Source organism: Electrophorus electricus, chromosome 5 (genome assembly GCF_041902795.1).
Source record: "Electrophorus electricus isolate QZ-2024a chromosome 5, ASM4190279v1, whole genome shotgun sequence".
NCBI lineage: Eukaryota > Metazoa > Chordata > Actinopteri > Gymnotiformes > Gymnotidae > Electrophorus > Electrophorus electricus.
This window is the reverse complement of record NC_137501.1, coordinates 25,363,699-25,384,445: the sequence shown is the minus strand read 5'-3', so window position 1 is coordinate 25,384,445 and position 20,747 is coordinate 25,363,699. Positions and strand designations below refer to the sequence as shown.

The 20,747-nt window shown below is 41.3% G+C and overlaps 3 protein-coding genes across 8 annotated transcripts; all 3 read left to right on the top strand.

Moving 5' to 3' along the window:
- Window positions 1–266: 266 nt before the first annotated feature.
- On the top strand, window positions 267–6,919 carry cyld3 (cylindromatosis (turban tumor syndrome) 3). 2 transcript variants are annotated; one of them, XM_081714540.1, is made up of 16 exons: window positions 267–374; window positions 765–962; window positions 1,222–1,329; window positions 1,449–1,826; window positions 1,937–2,042; window positions 2,165–2,691; window positions 2,838–3,003; window positions 3,158–3,299; window positions 3,560–3,679; window positions 3,817–3,908; window positions 3,994–4,057; window positions 4,181–4,403; window positions 4,582–4,690; window positions 4,809–4,927; window positions 5,004–5,211; window positions 5,467–6,919. In XM_081714540.1, the coding sequence occupies exons 2-16, from the start codon at window positions 783–785 to the stop codon at window positions 5,649–5,651; spliced, it is 2,727 nt and encodes a 908-aa protein (XP_081570666.1). In that variant the 5' UTR covers window positions 267–374; window positions 765–782; the 3' UTR covers window positions 5,652–6,919. The 2 variants fall into 2 exon arrangements, with proteins under 2 accessions (XP_081570666.1, XP_026887805.2); XM_027032004.3 differs by having other exon boundaries at window positions 1,054–1,329.
- A 317-nt stretch (window positions 6,920–7,236) lies between these two features.
- Window positions 7,237–9,852, top strand: emc4 (ER membrane protein complex subunit 4). 4 transcript variants are annotated; one of them, XM_027032006.3, is made up of 6 exons: window positions 7,237–7,331; window positions 7,899–8,010; window positions 8,263–8,377; window positions 8,654–8,807; window positions 9,317–9,477; window positions 9,648–9,852. In XM_027032006.3, exons 2-6 carry the CDS (start codon window positions 7,910–7,912, stop codon window positions 9,681–9,683), a joined length of 567 nt encoding a protein of 188 aa, XP_026887807.1. In that variant the 5' UTR covers window positions 7,237–7,331; window positions 7,899–7,909; the 3' UTR covers window positions 9,684–9,852. The 4 variants fall into 4 exon arrangements, with proteins under 4 accessions (XP_026887807.1, XP_026887808.1, XP_026887809.1 ...); XM_027032007.3 differs by having other exon boundaries at window positions 7,285–7,441; XM_027032008.3 differs by lacking the exon at window positions 7,237–7,331 and adding an exon at window positions 7,492–7,773.
- Window positions 9,853–11,332: 1,480 nt separating this feature from the next.
- Window positions 11,333–17,476, top strand: lpcat4 (lysophosphatidylcholine acyltransferase 4). 2 transcript variants are annotated; one of them, XM_081714536.1, is made up of 14 exons: window positions 11,333–12,301; window positions 12,722–12,760; window positions 13,087–13,450; window positions 13,571–13,683; window positions 13,902–13,962; window positions 14,086–14,144; window positions 14,707–14,741; window positions 14,885–14,939; window positions 15,045–15,127; window positions 15,265–15,390; window positions 15,544–15,697; window positions 15,799–15,891; window positions 16,217–16,352; window positions 16,828–17,476. In XM_081714536.1, exons 3-14 carry the CDS (start codon window positions 13,153–13,155, stop codon window positions 17,010–17,012), a joined length of 1,398 nt encoding a protein of 465 aa, XP_081570662.1. In that variant the 5' UTR covers window positions 11,333–12,301; window positions 12,722–12,760; window positions 13,087–13,152; the 3' UTR covers window positions 17,013–17,476. The 2 variants fall into 2 exon arrangements, with proteins under 2 accessions (XP_081570662.1, XP_026887794.2); XM_027031993.3 differs by lacking the exon at window positions 12,722–12,760.
- Window positions 17,477–20,747: the final 3,271 nt, after the last annotated feature.

The window sequence follows — 20,747 nt, the reverse complement described above, 5'->3', positions numbered from 1 at the left end:
TAACGTCCTGTGGATCACACTCTTAAAGCAATGATAAAATACAAAATGATATCCAAGACAGTGCTTGAGCACAAGATAAGCCTATTTATGACGCAAGAATAAGAGATTTAGCTAGCAATAAACTTGACCTGCCACCAAGTCACGCACAGTATCATCAGTATGAATATGTTCTATTTCTTACTTAATCTAAAACGTCGCAAAGGTGGAATTTCCCTCAAAACAAACCCCTCCTTCAAGTGGTTTCAGATGGTACTTTTGATTGGCTGGCAAAACTTTCCTGATAGTTGAGTGGTTTTCGTTGCTGTCTATCACTTCGTTTCCTGTTTTTTCCTGTCCGCTGAAGTGAAAAGTATGGTGAGGTGATGTGTTTATTGGTAAGTCGAAATGTCGTTTTTAATTGTTAGGTCGCCTTTTTATTAGTTCCGTGTCTTGAGTTTGTGAAATTTTGTTAATCAGATTTCACTGACTAGCTAAAATAAGTTTAAATTCATAGCTTGCTTTTTAAATAGCGAGCTAGCAAAATGCCATCACATGTATGTCTAGCCTGTCTCATACTGAGCTTTCCAGTGTACGATAGCAAGTTAACCTAGAAAGGTAATTTGTTGTACAGTCCTCTGTGTTATGTTCCAAGGAAAGCTCTTTTCAGTTATGGTTAGAGTTCTTACGGGTCATCTTTTGTTGTTCAATTGTACTATTAGCTAATCATATTTTGTGAAGCAGGTTTTTTTTTTTTTTTTTTACATTTCACTCTCTTGCGCCGCCAGTGAAAAGGCCGCTTTGCCATGTCCGGTGTCGCGCATCAAAATAGGAGGCGACGTGCCCCTAAAATGTACCTGCTGACATCCGACCACAAAGTTCAAGATCACCTGGAAGGCACCATTCGCCTGCAGAGGGGAAATCTCTGCCAAGAGCAGGAGGGTGGAGGGGAGCGAGGTGGAAGAGTGGACTATCTTTGGGTTAAGGTAAGGGATTCTTCAACTGATTAACTACACACTCTCTGTGACCATACAAAACTAGTGAGCTCAGATATTTTCTTCATTTTCAATTTTGCAGGTGATAGACAATGGCAGTATGGTGAAGCTGGACAAACATTTGCTAAATGAAGTGCCTGCTGATCTAGCCAGCTTGTTGGAGCCTATCACTGACCTAGAACTGCGTTTTAAACTGCTCTCCAGACCTCATCGGTTACACAGATTGGCTGCTTTGCCCCTGGGCTCACAGGTGCTGGTGCGGTGTGGCCCATCTGGAGAGTTTGCGGATGCAGAGCTTCGTTACCGCGGCCCCCTAACACGAGGAAGTGCTGCCATGTATTTTGGGGTCCAGCTAAAAGTAAACGTCTTGAGCTATTGCCGTTTTTTGATCTGGAGTAATGGCATTTTCACAGGAACCTTTTATCTGAATATTAGCTGAGAAAGTCATTTCTGAGTCTGTTTCCATTTGTCTCCCAGGGCTGGGCAGCAGGTAGGGGCAGCAGCAATGGAAGCTACAAAGGACATCAGCTCTTCACCTGCCCGGATCAGTGCGCCCTCTTCGTGGCCGCCAGCGAGCTGACCACCCGCCGCTCATCTCACAGTGGCAGCACCGGTGAGCTCGAGGCCGACCGTGACCCTGGCTGGCTAGAACAGAGCCAAAGTCATGGTCAGGGTCCAGTAAGCATCCTGCCACGCGCTGCAGACTCAGCCGTGGTCCCTGCCTCACCACCGCCACTACAGGGTGGCCAGAGAGTCTGCTTCCTCCAGGAAGATGTCCTCCACTGGGGCACGGTGCAGTACTGTGGCCCACTACCTGGGCGGACGTCCACAGGGCTGTATGTGGGAGTTTTGACGGTGAGCATCGCAAATTTGCCATTCTCTTCATTTTGGAAATGTGTACACATTTTCTAAACGTGGTCTGTATGGAGACTTGTAAGGTTTTTACATTGCGGTTCTATTTGTAGGATAAACCAGTAGGAAGCTGGAATGGTTGCTATAAGAGTTATAAGCTGTGCTCTATTCCATCTCCTGAATATGGCCATCTTCTTCCGCTCTCCAAAGTGTCTACAGGTAACATTCAACCAGCACAGTCTTGTTTCATGTATATGAACAGTGTTAATGAAGAATATTTCTCTGCAAATTAGTTTTATGCAGCACAAATTTGACACTCTTGGTTTTGTTTCATTTTGCAGAACTGAGAATGGAGCGGGCACCTCCTCTTGGCTCTAACACCAAAGCCCCTCCTGTCCAGCCTCCATATCCTTTGTCTAAGACAGCCCTTCAGCCACCTTCGCCCACTCTGAGCAAGCAACCCCCCCAGCCCACAGTATCTGCCCCTTACACGAGGCCACTGATAGATCCCGCCATGCTGGCCATGGCTAAATCTGCCCTTCAACCTCCTTCCTCCTCTTCTTCAGAAACACTAAAAGTTATTTTAAAGCCGCCTCCTCTCCATAACCCTAAAACTGCTCTTAAACCACCAGCTGCTGTATCCAGTAAGACACAAGCCCCGCCTCCTTCACCTCCCACCGATCTGTTCCATCCTGCTAATGGATTTCACGATCCTCCCTCTCCACCATTTTCTGAGCAGAAGGCGGAGCCTAAGATATGGTTAGAGGTGGGGTCTATGATTGAGATGAACGACCCACCAATTTTTGGAGTAATACGCTGGATTGGACAGATCAGCGGCATTTCGGACCAAGTGGCGGGAATTGAACTGGTACATGATTGGTAGCAATAAAGTCATGTTAAAGAAGCCAACATAAAGACCAGAAATTTCTGTTGATTCACAGGTAAAGGCTTTGAGGTTCGTTTGGCCCATGCTTGCTTGGCATTGTGGGGTTTTTTTTATTTTATTTTTTTCAGGACCAGGAGTTGTCTGCTGCTACGGATGGCAGCTACCTCGGTGAGCGGCACTTCCGTTGCCCTCCTAACAAGGGGTTGTTTGTCAAACTGCGGAACTGTAGGAGGGACTCCAGGTTTCCCGCCCCTGAGGCGCCCATCAACCAAGTGGAGCGCTGCAATTCAATTGGTGGGTAGCACACATGTTATGATGTCACTTGTATTTCCACCTTACTATCTGTGCTCTTTGCCAGAGAGAATGTGTTTCCTACAGTTTTGTGTAATTCTTTGTGACTTGGGATTGCGTTTTGTGTGTGTGTGTGTGTGTGTGTGTGTGATTTCAGCATTCGCAGAGTGGGGCAGTAAGCGTGTGGAGGAGAACACGCCCCCTGTGCTGGGTACAGACGCTAGGAAGCTGTATGAGGGCTTTAAGAAGGGTATCCAGGGTCATCTCAACTCCTGCTACCTGGATGCCTCACTCTTCAGGTGGGAATAACACAGCCATCAGCTCCCCAGCCTTCAGATGGCCTGTGCGGGATTAAAATGCAGCTGCTTTCTGAGTCATGTCGGTACCCTGCAACTGAAATGGCAGTTCAGGTCATTTGGCCAGTATCATAAGGAGCTATTATGAATGTGTTTACATGACCAGCCATGAGTGCTTAAATTATGTGATCTCTGTAGCTGAGCTTAAAAGACAGAGCAAGTGAGTGGTATCTACTTTCTCCCTCCATTTGTCTTTTTTCCAGTCTCTTCTCCTGCTGCAGCTCAGTTGATTGGGTTTTGTTTTGGCCTGCCAACGAGGAAGGCCAACGCAGTAAAGATGCTCAGGAACTGTTGCGCTGTGATATCGTTAACCCTCTACGCAGGTTTGCATCTTTTTGGTTTGTCTGTGTCTTTATGCGTGTGAGACAGAGCCATCACCTGTGTTCTGTGAACTGTTGTATATGATTAGTGTGTGTGTGTGTGTGTGTGTCTGTTGTGTTAATGTTATGTTTGTGATTAGGTATGGATATGTATGTGCCAGTAAGACCATGGCTCTACGGAAGCTTCTGGAAGCTGAGACTACAGATGCAGGCTTTACTAATGAAGAAAAAGGTAGCATTCTGTTAAAGAATTTTTCAAAATGTTAAGTGCAAGTGACAAGAAAAACAGGATTGTGTGTGTGCACGCATGTTTTCAGATCCTGAAGAATTCCTTAACAAGCTTTTCCAGCTCCTCCGGGTAGAACCAGTTCTAAAAATTAGGTACATGCCTGCCCCCCTGCCTTTTTTTTTAACATGTCCATATGTTGGGCTATCCATCCAAATGCTTTTATTCCTCACTACTCTTGCAATCTCATCGATTTATATGTTTCTTCTCTTCTGGAGATCTGTGAGCCAGGAGCCACAGGAGTGCCACATCTACCAGCTCTTCCCGCCTTCCAGCTTGACCTCTCTGTCTTCCCCTGTTCCCTCCCCTCTCTCTTCCTCTCTGTCTCCCTCCCTCTCCCCCATCCCTCTGTCCTCACCCCCTGCTGGACTAATGAGGGTTGCCAGTGTGCAGGCTCTATTGGAATCCTCCTTCATGCATTCTGGGCTTAAATTCACTGAGGTAGTGGCAACCTTTACCTACATTAACTGCACCATACACAGAATTGCACAGAAGTAATGAAAACGGACTGAAAACAGACTCCAAAGTAGATTGTTTCCTCCAAGGCGTTCTGAGAGCAGGCTCTGTTTAACTATGACTATAGCTAAATAGTCATATCTTGTTTTGTTTCTATGCACAGGCTCCTTCCTGCTTGCCCCTCCTCATGCCACGCTTCGGCAAAGAGTTTAAGATGTTTGACGCCATCCTGCCATCCCTCACCCTCGACATCACTGACCTGCTGGATGAGAGTGAGGACACCCCAAATGATGTCCAGCACCATTCAGTGCTGCACTATGCATTTTTAGAGCCTTATATTCAATCTCAAAGACAACATGAAATGGAAAATGTCCTCCTCTTCTCTTCTAGCACTCCGACAGTGTAGTATCTGTCAGTCAGTAGCGGAGTGGGAGTGTCTTCAGTGTTATGAGGATCTGGACATTACACCTGGCCAGTTAAAACAGTATTGCAACACCTGCAGCACACAGGTATGCACACACTAAAAAGTGTTTTATTTGAATTAAAGTGTTTGGCTGCTATAATCATAATCCCTCCCTGTGTTAGGTTCATGCCCATAGGAAGCGTCAGATGCATACACCCGTCAAGGTCCGAGTCCCCAAAGGCACGTGGGAGGGGCCGGTGCATAGTGCTCGTCAGCAACTGGCTCTCTTTGCTGTGACATGCATTGAGACCAGCCACTATGTGAGCTTTGTGAAGCATGGGCCCCTACCTACTGACTGGCTGTTTTTCGACAGTATGGCTGATAGAGAGGGTAAGAATTATTCACCCTATCACCTCAAGCTCCACTCATTGAACCAGTCATTTATCTTACAGCTTCAGTCATCTAGAATTAATGGATAAATGCAATTACAGGTCAGCTCACAGATCACAGATCAAGGACTGTTGCTATTGACGACAATTTTTCTGTCTAAATCAGAGAATCAAATGATTGTCTATTAATCATTTAATCGTAGAACTTGATTTCTGTCACTTATTTGTTTAATTGGGTTTGTGATCATTTTGGCAGGAGGAGAGAACGGCTTCAATGTGCCACAGGTGAGGGCATGTCCAGAGGTGGGGCGTTACCTGAGTCTATCGGAGGAAGAGCTGAAACGCCTAGAGACTGCTTCCCTTAAGGAGCCTGTGCGACGACTACTCTGTGATGCCTATATGTGCTTTTATCACTGCCCTGAACTAAGCCTGTATAAGTGACCTTCACAGATGCAACACACTCCAGTCCAGTGCAGTGACAGCTTAGTGGTTAAGGTACTAGAATAGCAATCAAAAGATTGCCAATTCACCACCACCACCAGGTTGCCACTGTTGGGCCCCTGAGCAAGGCCCTTAACCCTTAGTTGTTGGAGTTGTATTCATTGATGATTGTAAGTCACTTTGAATAAAAGCATTAGCTAAGTGATGTAAAATGTAAATGTCCTGAGCTGAGAAAGTATCAAGACTAGTTAACACTCACTTGATGTTTATATCACTGCAAACATAACTGCAGGCAGGTTTTCTTAAAACAACCTGGATTCATTAGCCATTCCCAAAACAGTCCCAGTTGGTCTTGACTGATATAATGAATATAGTGGCCGGCTTACATATACATATAAAATGGTTGCACTTTATTCATCCTTCAGTAGTATGCTGTGGTGTAATTAAATTAATAAATTAAATATTTAATTAATTAAAAAAACGAAATGGAATATTACGCCATTCCACAGGGCCACCCAGTGTCTTAAACCATGCAGTGGTGTGCTTTGTTCAAATATATTTCACATTTGCTAATATGGTATGTTAATGCATATTGTTTATATACTGTGAGATTTTATATATATATATATATATATATATATATATATATATTTATGTGTGTGTATATTATATTTATATATATATATACACACATATAGTTTGTCAGACTGAAGAATTGTTCAAGTATAAGTTGCTATATAATGAAGAAAATAAGGACAATTGCACAACAGGTGACCAGAACAGACAAAAAATTGAATAGAGGTGATCGAAGGGTGGGGGGATGACTTCCATATATAACTGAAGATTACCTAATATTCAGATTTGATTAGTTAATGAAATGCAATGAGATCATGAATAATTTTTTTGCTTGGGCTAGACCACAATTAGTTGTGTAGAATAAATTGCCGCAGCCACAGTTATTGAGCTAGTTGAATACCGTGTTGCCACTGAGGTACTGTTGAGCCAAAGTGGCCTGCTACCCAGACCATTCTGCTCCATGGGATCCCTCTGATTGTGTTGCAGCACCAAATAAGCTGATTCAGATTTACTCTGGTGTCACACAGCTGGAACTGGTTCATATACATATCTCTCCTTCAAATATACTTTTGCATTCTGACACAATTTCTACTATATAGGAAACTAGTATGTTGTGTATATAATAGTGTTTTTTAAGTGCTATCATATAGGTACAATTTGTACATGTAAAGTATTAAATAAAACAGGTTCTTCTAACATGTATGTTTTTCTGCTTTGATTTTCCACTCCTAGACAATAGTTTAGGAAATGACAGATTGTTTTTATATGCTGTTTAATTAGATAAAACTCTAGTGTGTTAGTCTTGCCAAGGAGATCTGATAAAAGTTACAAAGAATGTTGGCACATTTTTAAAAAAATATGCATGCACATCTCTCTAGTATTTTCTTCTACATTGTGACTTTTTGTTTGTTTTTTTCTTATTTTGATTCTTTTGAGCACTAACTGGAAAGCCATGTGGAAGAGGAAATTGCAGGGTTTTTATAGACATTAATTTCAATTACATACAATACAGTAGGGGGCGATGGTACCACATTTACTAAACTCGCTAATACAACGCGAACAAGTACTTTACGTCATCGACGGTCTGCCAAGACAGCTAAGAAGGCAAGAATATCAGTTGTCGTTATTGAAGTTTCTTATACTACATTTAAAATAACTTCTTGCATTTCAAGCTACCGACGCAAGATTATATACTGTACTATAACCACATCAAGATATGACCCTTTTTATGTTTGTAAATAGTGACGCTAACTAACGTATCCCATTGCTAGGGTTCTGGCTAGCTACGTGTTTTAGCGTTAGATAAGTGCGCAAGTACCTGATACTGTTTTCGTCGGTAAAACTAGGTGGTTAGCTAGCTAGATTACGGACACTATCGAACTGATTAGTCGAATAACGTTACACGAAGACAGCGAAGCCGAGATATAGCTAGTAGAGCTAACGCTAGTTAGACTTTCGAGGTTAACTAACGCAAAGATGTATGCAGTTGACTTTTTGGTCCCAGTAGCATTATTTAGCTAATGATCTGTAAATTTAAGACACCTTTGTAAGTATGCTTTTGAAAGTTTAGGTTCTGAGCTGTATATGGAGATATTCTTTAACTAAACCTCATATATCCAAAAAGGTGGGCCTAAATAGCGAGCTATTCTTGGTTGGTTGTTTGTTTTAAAGCAAAACGAGTCATGTCGTCACCGGGGGGACAAGGAGGAGCTTTGTCCATGCGGGGAGCGGGAGGTCCCAAAAGAATCAAATGGGCCCTGGAACTGAGTCTGGGCAGCACCAGGTAAGCCATGAAGAAGCCTAAAACTTTCAACTATATTATTATTGTAAATAACAATCTATTTAAAAGAGAGCACTTATGTAAATGTTATTTACCTAGCAGAATAAACTGTTGCATTTTAAGGACGTCTCTCACAAAAAATACATTTCATATTATTCATGAACAGACCTAAATTGAGATTCTGGCTGAGGATGTGTACATTTCCTAAAGAAAACAGTGCTTGCTTTATAACATTTCACCAGTATATGTGTGCAGGAGTCGAGGGGACAGGCAAAATAAGGAGGGGGATGTTATGTACCCAGTAGGATACTCAGACAAACCAGTCCCTGACACCAGCGTTCAGGAAACAGACCGCAACCTGGTAGAGAAGGTAAGATTTACAATGTGCTACTGCTGTTCAGAGAATACAGCTGGATAAAAGTTTGGGCTCATTGATTACACAAGATTAAATCTACTGAGGTCTTTTGTAATGATTATTGGAATTAGTAAAGTGACATGACACTGAGAAAGCCCCGTGTTAATGTACAAAAGGTTTATCTGATTATTGGGTAGCATGTCTTTTTATATTGTTTTAATCATGAAATTAAATCTTGTGTGTGTGTGTGTGTGTGTGTGTGTGTGTGTGTGTGTGTGTGTGTGTGTGTAGAGATGCTGGGATGTAGCTCTTGGCCCCCTGAAGCAGATTCCAATGAATCTGTTTATCATGTACATGTCTGGGAACACCATCTCCATCTTCCCCATCATGATGGTGTGTATGATGGCCTGGAGGCCTATTCAGGCGCTCATGTCCATGTCTGCCAGTAAGTGACATCTACCAGAGCTTTCTCACCTGCACCCACGAGCCAGTTCAGTTACACATCAAACCAAAATAACAGTTTATATTCACCATTAAAGTCCATATTATACTGAACATAGTAAGCAGCCAGTGGTTCAGACCAGGAACAGACTTTTTTACTGATCTAATTGTATCATTTATATGTATATGTTACATCTACTTTGGTAGATTTATTCAATGTTTGAGGAAGGAATGTCTCATTTGCTCAGGAGATTCTAATGTCCTTTAGGTCCCTCTGTTCTTCGGTGCTATAAAACCCCAGATAGCCTATTTAATGTTAAAGATGTGTGTCATCATAAGAACAGAGAATATCTTGAAAAGAACAGAGATAAATGCACTATACTAGAGGGTTTGACAAACTTGACCTTAGTAGTATGTGCTGATTCATTAAGGTTACATGAGGGAACATCATGCATCTTATGAAAGTCTGATGCTCTGATCTACATGTATCTCACAGTTGTTCTCTTTATTTAGCCTTTAAACTGCTGGAGAGCTCCAGTCAACAGTGGCTCCAGGGCTTGGTGTACCTTATTGGCAATCTCCTTGGCTCTGCATTGGCAATATACAAATGTCAGTCAATGGGCCTCCTGCCAACACACTCATCTGATTGGCTCGCTTTTATTGAATCGCCACAGGTAGGACTCCAACTACACAAAGCCTAGAACTGGAATATTACATCCATGGTTTAAACCAAAAAGTTTGGATTGTGTTGCATCCTTGAAGTACAATGATAAGGAAGTTTTTCAGATTTTCTTGAACCTATACTTTCATACTTATTGATTGTGTTTTTTCTTTCACCCCACAGAGGTTGGAGATAATGGGTGGAGGAATGGTGTTGTAAAACTTAAACAAATTTTCTCACATATTGCCACTCATATATAATTCACTGTTATGACCCTTACTCTTTAATTTATGTACATTTTAAAGTCGTGTTTGATGTGTTGCAAATAATGGTTCTGATATCACAAATGCCCTTATAAAGAGATTTAATAAAACTGCTTCAGACATTACTTTAAAGAACATCTTAATTATAGAAATTAAAGGATGGTACCTGTATTGTTTATATTTGGTCAGACTGCAGATAGAGAAGCAAACAGTAACAGCACAGGAATCCTCTACCTGTATGTAGTCAGTAGCAATTCTCTGAGGAACTCTTACATTTGTGGCATTAAGCAGACACTCTAATTCAGAGTTACAAAATTGCTTTGTCATGTAGCCTATTCATAGTATGCATTGTAGATAGTACAACAGGTTGGAGTCCAAGGTACCATTGAACTAGGATACTGCTAGATACAGGAGTCATGCTGAGACCTAGAAAATTTACAAAATGAGTACAAGTACAATACCAATCAAGTGATGCTGGTTTTCCATGAGACTTGAAGGATGGTGTTTTAAAGTTCAAAGTTCAAGTTCAAAGAGGTTTTATTGTCATTTCAGCTATATAAAAGTACACAACAAAAATGAGACAATGTTCCTCCAGGACCATGGTGCAACACAAAACAACAGTGCAACAGACAACATGCTACACAAATGCAAACAGTCCAATATAGTGCAAAAATGTCATTAAATAAACAATAATAAATACAAAATGAGTAGACAGTGCATAGGAGTCAGTGACATGCTACACTGAACATAGCAGTCCAGCCAAGGCTTGAATTGGCAACCTTCTGATTACTAGTCAAGTACCTTACTCATTGAGCTACCCCCAGAGTATAAGGAGGTGGAAAGTAAACTTTTTGGTCAATTCAGTAGCATCTTCATCAAAAATTAAAACCAAACTAATATGGGTTGTGGACTTCATTTGACTTCATTTAAATAGCTATGTTTTAGAAGTAAGCATTAAGAATAATTTAGAAACGAGGGTTTAATAATCTTTCTGTAGCTGTGTATGCTGACAAAGTATTGGAAGCACATAGGGTCAAATAGGCTAGACACGGGCCGTCTCCCGTAGTTCGAAGAGTGGAGCAGGAAACATTTGACCAAATTAGGATAAAAGTGTACAACCTTTCATTTAAAGTACGTGCATAATTCCTAAAAATACGAGTTTGCATGGAGCCTCATTTCAGAACCATAACACGGCATTGATTACATTTACAACCTACATACGCCCCAAGTGTAAACAAAAGGGAGAGGAGACATTCTTGCGCTTCATGAAACCACACCGAGACAGACGCAATAGGGTGTCCCGCATAATTTATTCACATTACAGAGCATCTGGAAAGGGAAACCGAGATTAAGTAATATAATTCGTCAAGGAGATAATTTACACAGAAGCACGGAGCATGTTCATTTAATGTCCTCTCTGCATGCCTATCCGATGAGAGAATATCCGATCACGAACGATGCTGATGTAAGGTGAAACATGAAACCGGTCAAAATGAGCACCGGGGGTGGAATGCAGGACTAGTCTATCTAGTTATATATATATATATATATATATATATATATATATATATATATATATATATATATATATATATATAAGTTTATCTGATAAAAACCGAGTGGGACCCTTGCAACAGGAAGTGAGCAAAAAACAAACTACATTTTAATCTTGCGTTCAGCAGAAACACAAAAATAAATCCTCAGCAAACTCATCATATTCTGGCCATTTTTTGAGATTATAGACCTTAGATTTACGATATGGAGTTAAAACAAATGACTGTCATAAGGGCGTTTTGTATTTTTAAGAGTAGTCATGGATTCGACTGTGTAACTGAGCGGGTTTTTTTTTTTTTTTTTTTTTATACCAGCTAGTACGTAACAAGACAAAGGCTGTAGCTACGATTATGTTGTCGATTTAGAAAACGTTTCAGGCTTAATGCTACTTATATTCTCCTTGTAGTACGAATGAAAATAGTTCGTATGGAAAGACGCATTGTGAAATTATACCAATTAGCCATCACTGACCTCTCAAATCCAACAATCCAAGACTGCGCTTTCAAGAGTTCAATTACTTACACTTAACATAGACACGAGTTTCAATCGATGAGTTGTAGGACCAGTTCGACTCGAACAGACACTGAAGGAGACGTGTTCCCGGTCTGCCACCGGGGGCGGGTCAGGTATCTGCGAGTTTAAAAGGTTGTGCGTTCCTGTAGTGTTGAAAGTTTTACGCCATGTGCAAGGAGAATAAACACGTCTTATATGTGATTTTTTTTAAAATTCTGGATATTACTTTTTTAACGTGTTCATTACCTTCACTTTGGACCACCGTGGCTTTTACTTAGATGAAGAAAAACTATAAGAACTTCTTTTCAAGTCTCACTCTCACTTCACCCAACTTAGTAGGATCCAGACGACCAATCGGTATATATCCTTGGACTTTAAATAGCTTTTCCAGAGTTTATTGCTGTCGTTTTTGTCACCATGGAGAGATGCAAAGGATACTCCCAGTTGTACGAGCACGCACACCCGTTTGTTCACGAAGTGAAACAATCTACAGCGCTGAAAATTCGGGTACGATATCAATGCATGTGTGTGGATAAGTACTATTTGTTAAAGGTTGTATAAACTTGTTTTGATTGTCGATCTCAGTCCTTGCGTGTTGTTTTCTTGGTACTGTAGTTGAACAGGCGAGGGTCTCCATGTGTCCTTAACTCTAATGTACTTGTGCGAAGCGTTGTGTCGGCTGCGTTCGATTTACGCAGATTTTATACTCTTCGGAGGTGGTTTGTCCCCCAAACAAATAAATAAATAAAATCTACAAATAACTATACCATTGTAATAGAACGTAGTCTAATTAATTAGTCTAACTATAAAAATGGTTTTAATAAGATCATGCCTCCAAACAAAAAGACCAAAATCAACAATTCTTTGAAACGTCTTGTTTTGGCATATAACAGCAGTAACATGAAAAAGTCTGCGTTATTTCTGTAGATACAATTGGCATGACGTTGTTGGTGTTTGGCGAACCAGGTAATGTGGCACCAAAGTTTGTAATCTATAAAGAGAAGAAAGCAGAATTATGTGCAAGACTATTGCAAAAATATAGAAACACGATAATTATAGCAAAAAAAAGTTATTCTTTCTACAATTACTAACTGTCTGTATCGATTTGTGTGAATTTGTCCTATTGTACAACGGTTCCTAAATTCTGCATTGGAAGGGCAACAATTAAAATTTCATTTTGTTTTGAAACCCTTGTTGGCTCCAGTGTGTGGTGGGTGTGCATGTACTGAGTCACCCTGTTCAGTGTATTTCTGAATGCTTCAGTGATGTGATGTGCTCTTTCTTCATCACAGGGTGTCCTCCTGGGCTTGGTCTTGTTCCCCATTCGCATCACTCTCACCATCCTCTTCTTCCTGCTGATGTGGCCAATAGCCCGGCTCCGATTGGCTGGGCTCTCGGACACCGACCGAGCGCGGCCCGTGGATGGATGGCGACGGTGGCTGTTCCATCCCATTATGCTCTTCCTGAGCCGAGCCGTGTTCTTCTCTATGGGTTTCTTGTGGATAAAGGTCAAAGGTCGTCAGGCAGGGCAAAATGAGGCAGCAGTGTTGGCTGTAGCACCGCACAGTGGTTTCTTGGACATGCTGGTGCTATGTGTTGCGGGTCTGCCTACAGTGGTATCACGCTCGGAGAACACCAAGCTACCAGTTATAGGAGGTGAAACGTGCACACTGAGGTTGCAACAGAGTTTTGCATTGGCTGAAGTAAAGGCTGAAAAATGTAATATGCAAGATCAAATGATAACTCTCTCTCCCTCTCACTCACTTTTGCTCTCAGCTCTGCTGGAGTTTAACCAGTCGGTACTGGTGAGCAGGAAAGATCCTGAGTCTAGGAGAAAGTGTGTGTCTCAGATCAAAGAGAGACTCACTTCCAACGGTTACTGGCCTCAGGTATGGTGCAAGGTCAAATGTCTTTGGGAACATCATAGTGAATTGCCTATAAAACATGCCCAATCAGCTTTCCAGTCTAGAGGGTGTATTTACTATGGGAAAGACCACCTGTTCTCACACAGCCTCTCTCTTTCTTGTTTGTTCAAGTTTGGTTTATTTGTCACATAGTCATACACAGTATAACTGTCTCGTCTGCTTGCACATTTGTCCTTCTGCAGATGCTTATGTTCCCAGAGGGGACCACCACTAATGGTCAAGCTCTGATCAAGTTTAAACCTGGTAGGTGATGGTGGTGATTTTAAAAAGATAAGTGCAAAAGACACAGTAGATGGAAATGGTATGATCCAGTTTCAAAATTGTCACTACTTGATTCTTATTGGAGTCTCTCCCTGTCGCTTCCAGGTGCTTTCTTGGCTGGAGTTCCAGTTCAGCCAGTGTTGCTTCGTTATCCTAACAGAGTGGTGAGGGTTATGATGCTACAACACTTCCTGCACATATAAGTAGCTCAGTTATGGGACATGGGATGGTGCAGCTAGACGCAACCACTACATTCGCCACTACATTCGAGTCTTGCTGGCACTAGTAGACAGGTGTAACCTGGAAAATAATGGTGAAATGGCATGTTCTCCACTTTAGAACATGTACAAGTATGTTGGACCAATGGCATGTCTGCATTACAGACATATTTCCATAAGTATCCCTGTAAATGTGTAGTGAGCACTGAAATGCAAATTCCTCAATCACTCCAGGTTTGTGTTGATATGGGTAGAATAGCCTAGTGCCAATGTAGCCTAAAATAGCACATGCTGTAAAGAGAAATGATAATTTTCAGTGTAGGATGAATGGCTCCACTCCTCTTCTCACTATGTTAACATCTGATTTCTGTTGTCATTGGTCGTGTCCCTGAAGCAGCTTGTCAGGTTGGGCTCGCTTTTCCTATTGACATGTTATGTAGAGGTTAGAATCGATAGGTTAATATGGCTTAGAACTTAGGTTCTCATTTCTAAAGCATCTCTTTTGCAGGACACCGTCCGCTGGACCTGGAAAGGCATCTCATGGTAAAGTTTAAAGTGTGTTTAGGTGCATGCATGTGCATGTTTTAAATATGATTCATTTAAATTTGTTCTTGTAGTAAGTAGGCATATAAGCAGTAAATTGCAATATTGTGGGCGTCTTCTAAAAGAGGTTATTTTTGTGGCAGGCTTCAGTGTCTATGGTACACTGCCTCTCAACTCTACAGCAATGTTACTGTGGAGGTAGGGGCTTCTGTATGATGGCTACCTTTCTGAGCCAATCATATGTTTATTTGGTTGAGCTGTGACCACTAGAATGAAAAAAAACCCATCTCTGTTTTGCCATAGTTCCTGCCTGTCTACATGCCTTCCTTGGAAGAAAAGGTTAACCCCGACCTATATGCAGACAATGTGCAGAAACTCATGGCTAAGTGAGTTAATGGTTTACTGTATGCGTGCATGTTTGCACAACTACCTTCAATGGGCTTTGACTAATTATTTTGCAATTTATACCACAAGGAATTGCTTTGAAGTAATCCTTTCTGGATGACTGTGTGCATCCTTGCAGAACCCTGGGAGTACCAGCCACAAGCTATGTTATGGAGGGTTCTTTCCCAGTCACAAAGTTAGGTGGTCTGTCGCTTCCTCTGGAACCCCCTGCTGGGGAAACGCTCAAAATGCTCAGGTGTCAAGGGTAAGGTTTGTGTGTGTGTGTGTGTGTGTGTGTGTGAGCCTGTATAAAAGTATGTGTTTAGGCATATGTACACGTTTATGGATGTGTAATGAGACTTGCATGTTCCCATGGTTTCTCATGCGTGTCTATCTGCCTCTGCTGCCCACCCTTCAGTTTTAGCACTGTTCAAATCAAGGCGGTGATAAACACTATGATTGACTACTGTCATTCAGGACAAAGTATCACCATAACTGTTGATCACTTAACCTCCCTGCTGGGACTGACAGACAAGCACACTGCAGTGAAAATCTGTTCCCTCTACTCCAAGGTAATGTGTGCACTGAAGCTGATGGCAAACTTTGAACTGGTTTTATTTCTGTCTGAACAAAAAGATTAGCACTGAAACTAAAGAGGTCTATGTGTTTTTAGAATGACATGTTGGATCTGAGACAGTTTTGTTTGAGTGTGTGTGTTGCGGCCAGACTCAGGGATCCAGTGTCTCTCCTTCACACTACATTCACGGTGAGTGTATATGTGGTCTTTCTGTGGTGTTAATTTAAACACATACAGCTATACAACTAGTCACCTCTTTCTCCCTCCAGCTGGGCTGCCATGTCTTTTATTAATGCCTTCATACACTAAATATAGCTGGCCTAGTATAGCTTATTTAACCAGGCAATATTTAACCAGGTGGGGTCAATGTATGTGCCTTTGATGGTTTAACTTGCTAAGGGCTGCTTTCTGAAGTTGGGTATCTGACCATTGAATGACTTCAGAGTAGCAAAAGAAAATCATCCAGTGTAATTTGGAGTAGCAAAAATTGTGAACACATCTGTGTGTCTTCCAGCTGTATGATAGTGATGGCGATGGTTTGCTAAGTGCAGCAGACCTCTCTAACCTGATGGGGGCACTGGTGGGTATACCTCAGTACAATGTTGGTGAAATCTACTCTGAGCTGACCTCTAAGGGGCAGGGCACGGAAGGTGAGGCTGGATCATTGCAGTCATCTGCCTTCGCCATGATCAAACAGGCATTTGTGCTTCTGCTCCAACATGGCACCGAACACTTGCTATCCATTCATTTATCAATGTTATCTATTCATTTACCCAGAAGCAACAGGCCATTGATCTGTTTTATTCTGAGAGTAAAATCAGCTTGTTTAACTTCCTCCGAACTTAACGGGGATTCCGCTGTCTTATGGTTGTTGAGGCTTGTGCCAGCCATTTGTTTTCACTGAATGTGAAAATATGAATATTAATCATGTTACTTTAAATAATGTGAAGAGTTAAATTGCCTGATTAAAATGTACTTCATACAGAACTTGGCATATAAAAGTTCTTTTGGAGGAAATGATCAATGAATATGCAGGAATGTAAACTGGAAAATAGGAGCTATTGCTAAAAACCCTCTATCTAGGTGAAGAATGTTGTTTTAGTAATTGATGTTTCTTTCCAACAGCTGCATTGTATGATTTGCTGACAACTCACCCTACCTTTAAGATGATCCTCAATGAGTACTTCCAGTGTGGATGCGTGGAACCAGTCATGGCTGATGGAAATCACAATGGCATTCAAAATGGAAAGACCATTCACAACAATGGCATTTCTAATGGAAACGGAGTGACGCATACGAAGTTTCACTGAAGACTAGAAGCTAATATCAAACTTTTTAGGATTATGTGACTGGTGGGTGACTACTGCTATAGGATGACAAACATATATGAACTATACAGAATATTCATGTAGCCACTTAAAGTGTTTCATGTTGGGGTGTGGTTGTATGTGTTGTAAAGTACACTGCATGAAGGGTATAAAGTTTACAGGTCTGTGTGATGGTGTCTTACTTGCTTCAGTTCCTCTGTTTTCTTCATAATGCACCACTATAACAATGTTTTTCTGTCATGAATGTTAGTCCCTTGGTACTTTTATTGTGTGTGTGGTGTTTTTTGTTTTTTTTTTAATGTTAATTGAAGGAATTTTTTTTTTTTTTTTGGTACTGTTTGTTTTTAAGATGTATTTACTTGCAAGCGATGACTTCAAATAATACAATTTATTTCTTTTTATATTTTAATATATTCTGCTTGTAAATAAAAAAGTATGAAGTCTCATCATATTGTTTGTCCTTTGTCATCTTGTCCTCTTTTTCTGCATTTTTCCAAGTCTATCACTCCACCTCTCTCGCACTCTTTTTTTTCCTCTCTTTATTACACTTTTTTCTGTTTTAATGGTAGCTTTTCTTTCCTTCTTTTTTGGAGCAACCTGTCTCCCAGTGGAAGGAGATAACGACTTATTTTTTCTCCCTCTCTTTTTCTCTGCCTCTATACTTCTCTCCATATCTGCCTTTACCAAGCTTGACTGCTCCTTTCTGACTTTTTCTGTTGGTTTTTGCTTCTCTGGGGGACAGACTCTCCTCCTACCTGCATTTCCTTCTTTCACCATGTTTGTCCTCTTCTGGGTTTCCTTTGTTTCTTCTTTTTCATCGTTTCTCCTTTTTGCCCTTCGTCTAGTTTTAGGGGCGTCCAGAACAGACATTCTCAGTGACTTCGGGGCTTGGGCATTTTGCACCCTATACAGTTCATCACTCTGCAGATGATCCTCCGTCTCTGTCCTCCTGTGGCTCAGACCACTGCTCTTCTCTGTTTCTTTTCTTGTCTCATTTATTTGGCTCTCTGCTAGCTGCTCTATCTTTTTCTTCCATCTTGTGATGTCATTACCTGTGGCCATTCCTTGCATTTCTCTCCCTGCACAAGTTGTTGCATTGTGGTATTCATCATCTTTCCCTGTGCTGCTTTTGTCATCTTTCTCCTCCTCTTCCCTCTTAACCCTTTTCGGTTTCTGTTGATTTTCTTCCACACCATTATCTACTCTGGTCATTATTTTCCTTTTCTGGTTAGCACTGCTTTTGCTGCCATTGCTTTCTGGTGCCTTCAATTCTTTCTCTCCCCCATTCCCTTGGAATGTTTCCATGAAGCTTCTAGTTTGTTGCCTCTCCCTTAAATTTTTACCACTCGTTTGGGTTACCGTTTTGCCTTGCTCATGCAAGCTCGTCTGCTTAATCATACCCTTTCTTTTCTCATTTACAGTTACTACATATGACTTGACTGGCATTGAAATATGAATACCTAGCTGTGAGGCACTGTGTCTTAAACCTGTCCTACACCTTTGTGACTCATCAAAATTCTTGTTCTTTTTTGGTGTGTCTGAGCTCCATTCCTCCTCCTTTACTTCAGCTGCTCTCTTGTCTGTTTCCTGTTCCAGGGATGGGCCATGGCTTCTGGTTCTGGGACCATCCCTGATCAGCTGTGCATTGACACTGGTGGTTTTCAGAAGCTCTCCAATTTTCAGGTTTGTCTTTTTTACTTCCTTTGCCGATGTGAGGGGTTTTATAGCATTTGATTTCTCTGTCTTCGTTTTTTCATTCTGTGTTTCTGCAGCGATTTCAGATGTTGGTGAATCAAAGCTCCATCTCATGTTTCTAGTATCCATCGCACACTCTTGTTTGTTCAGACCCTCTAACATCTCTTCAGCTTGCCATTCTACTTCATTTAGTGAGCTCTTGTGATTTTCATTAAATATATTGGTCACGTCTTCTATTTTCCAGCTTCTAATATTTCTTGTCCCCTTTCTGCTTTGTGCTAATTTAATTTCATCTTCATTCAGGTTTTGCCTTATCACACTTCCTGGTGCCTCATGCATTTGGTCTTTTGTGGTATCTATCCCTTTCTTGGTTATGTTAGTCAGTATATCCAGTTCTTTAGTAGCATGGTATTGTACAGATCTCCTTTGATCTCTCTCTTCTACAGAGCTAATGATTTGACTGCTCATGGTTGAATTTTTCCCAAGAATAGATGAAACCACTTCCAAATTCATATTGTCCTTCTGATCCATCACTTTCTCCATGACCCTTGTTGTCTTTGTGAGATGACACTCATTTATTTGTTTCACCAACTTGTCCTGTCTCATGTGTGTTTCTTCATTTTTGAGACTGCACTTAAATTTCTCAGAAGTAATAAGTTCATTTTTTAACACCAGTACGGTCTTAGTGGCCACATCTTTATTTTCGATGGACACGGATGTTTCTGTAGCTTTCTGAATTGGCTGTACTGCATTTTCTTGGTTTTTCCCATATTGATGCACATGACTTTCTACATGTATTTGTTGGGTCATATTGGACATCCCTCCCTTTGTACCACTCACTTCATCCAAGACCTCTTCTTCTGTGGTGGCATCCTTTATAGTCAAAGAGTGCTTGCTATCCATTGATCTGTTACTCTCCTTGGTGACCTGAGTTTCCTTTCTCTCAGGATCTTTCTCTCTACTACTGCATATAGTGTCTGTCCCAGTGCTTTCAATCATGTTTTCCAGGTGGGCTCCGTATGCATCATCCTCTAAGGATAGTAGCTGATGTGTGTCCCGCGCAGAATTGGCCTCCCTAGAGGTGCTGTCCAGTCCTGTAGCTAGAAACGCTGTGTGCATGTCCAAATCCAGCCAGTCAGACATGGACCTGACTTGCTCTGTGTGGGAGAATGGGTCTTTTGTGTAGTCTGTCACCATATTTACTAAATTCTGGGTTTGTGACTTCTCTTGTGCATTGCATGCTACCAATATAGGGCCTCTTATTTTATCTGCCTGCTTATTTGTTATGGGATTGTATTTAGTAAATTTATTTTGATTTACTATGACTGTATCGTCATGTGGATGTGCAAGAACAACATTTGGATCTGACTGACTTGTTGGAACATGGGCCTGGTGTCCTGAACTGAGATGCTGTAAATCACTGACCACTGTACTGATGCCAGTAAATCCATAATTCTGGGCTGGAGGGGCTAGTAACTCTGAAGTGTCAGACACTTTGCTGAGGCCTGGTTGGGCTTGAGATACTTCTTGTATGATATCATTTAATTGGACCACCACAGTTTGAGGACTCATTTCAGGTGATTTGGATGTGTCTTTGAGTGGTGTTTTGTCCCAGTTTGACTTGATTTTGTCCTCACTTGCTTTCATTTTAACTGCTTTTTGTTCTGTGCTGTCTGAAATTACATCAGTATAATCTGATAACATACCTTCTGAAGAGAAATGATTTGACTCAGTGCCAGCGGACGACCCTTTCAAGTAGCCATCCAGGTCTATGTTTTCACCAAGTTTACTTTCAGAATTTGCCAAGGAGCAGGATAACACTGGTAACTCATCTTTTAAAGTGTCCTCCCCACTGTACTGATACATTTTATTCTCAAAATGTGGATGAGAGAACTCAACTGGGTAAAGACCGTCTAGTGAGCATCTAACAAACTCAGAAACCTCATCTTCCTTGTTTATCAGCTTGTAAGTGGCATGTGTGGAGATCCTTAGAGCCTGAAGTGACAGGACAGCCAAACTGAG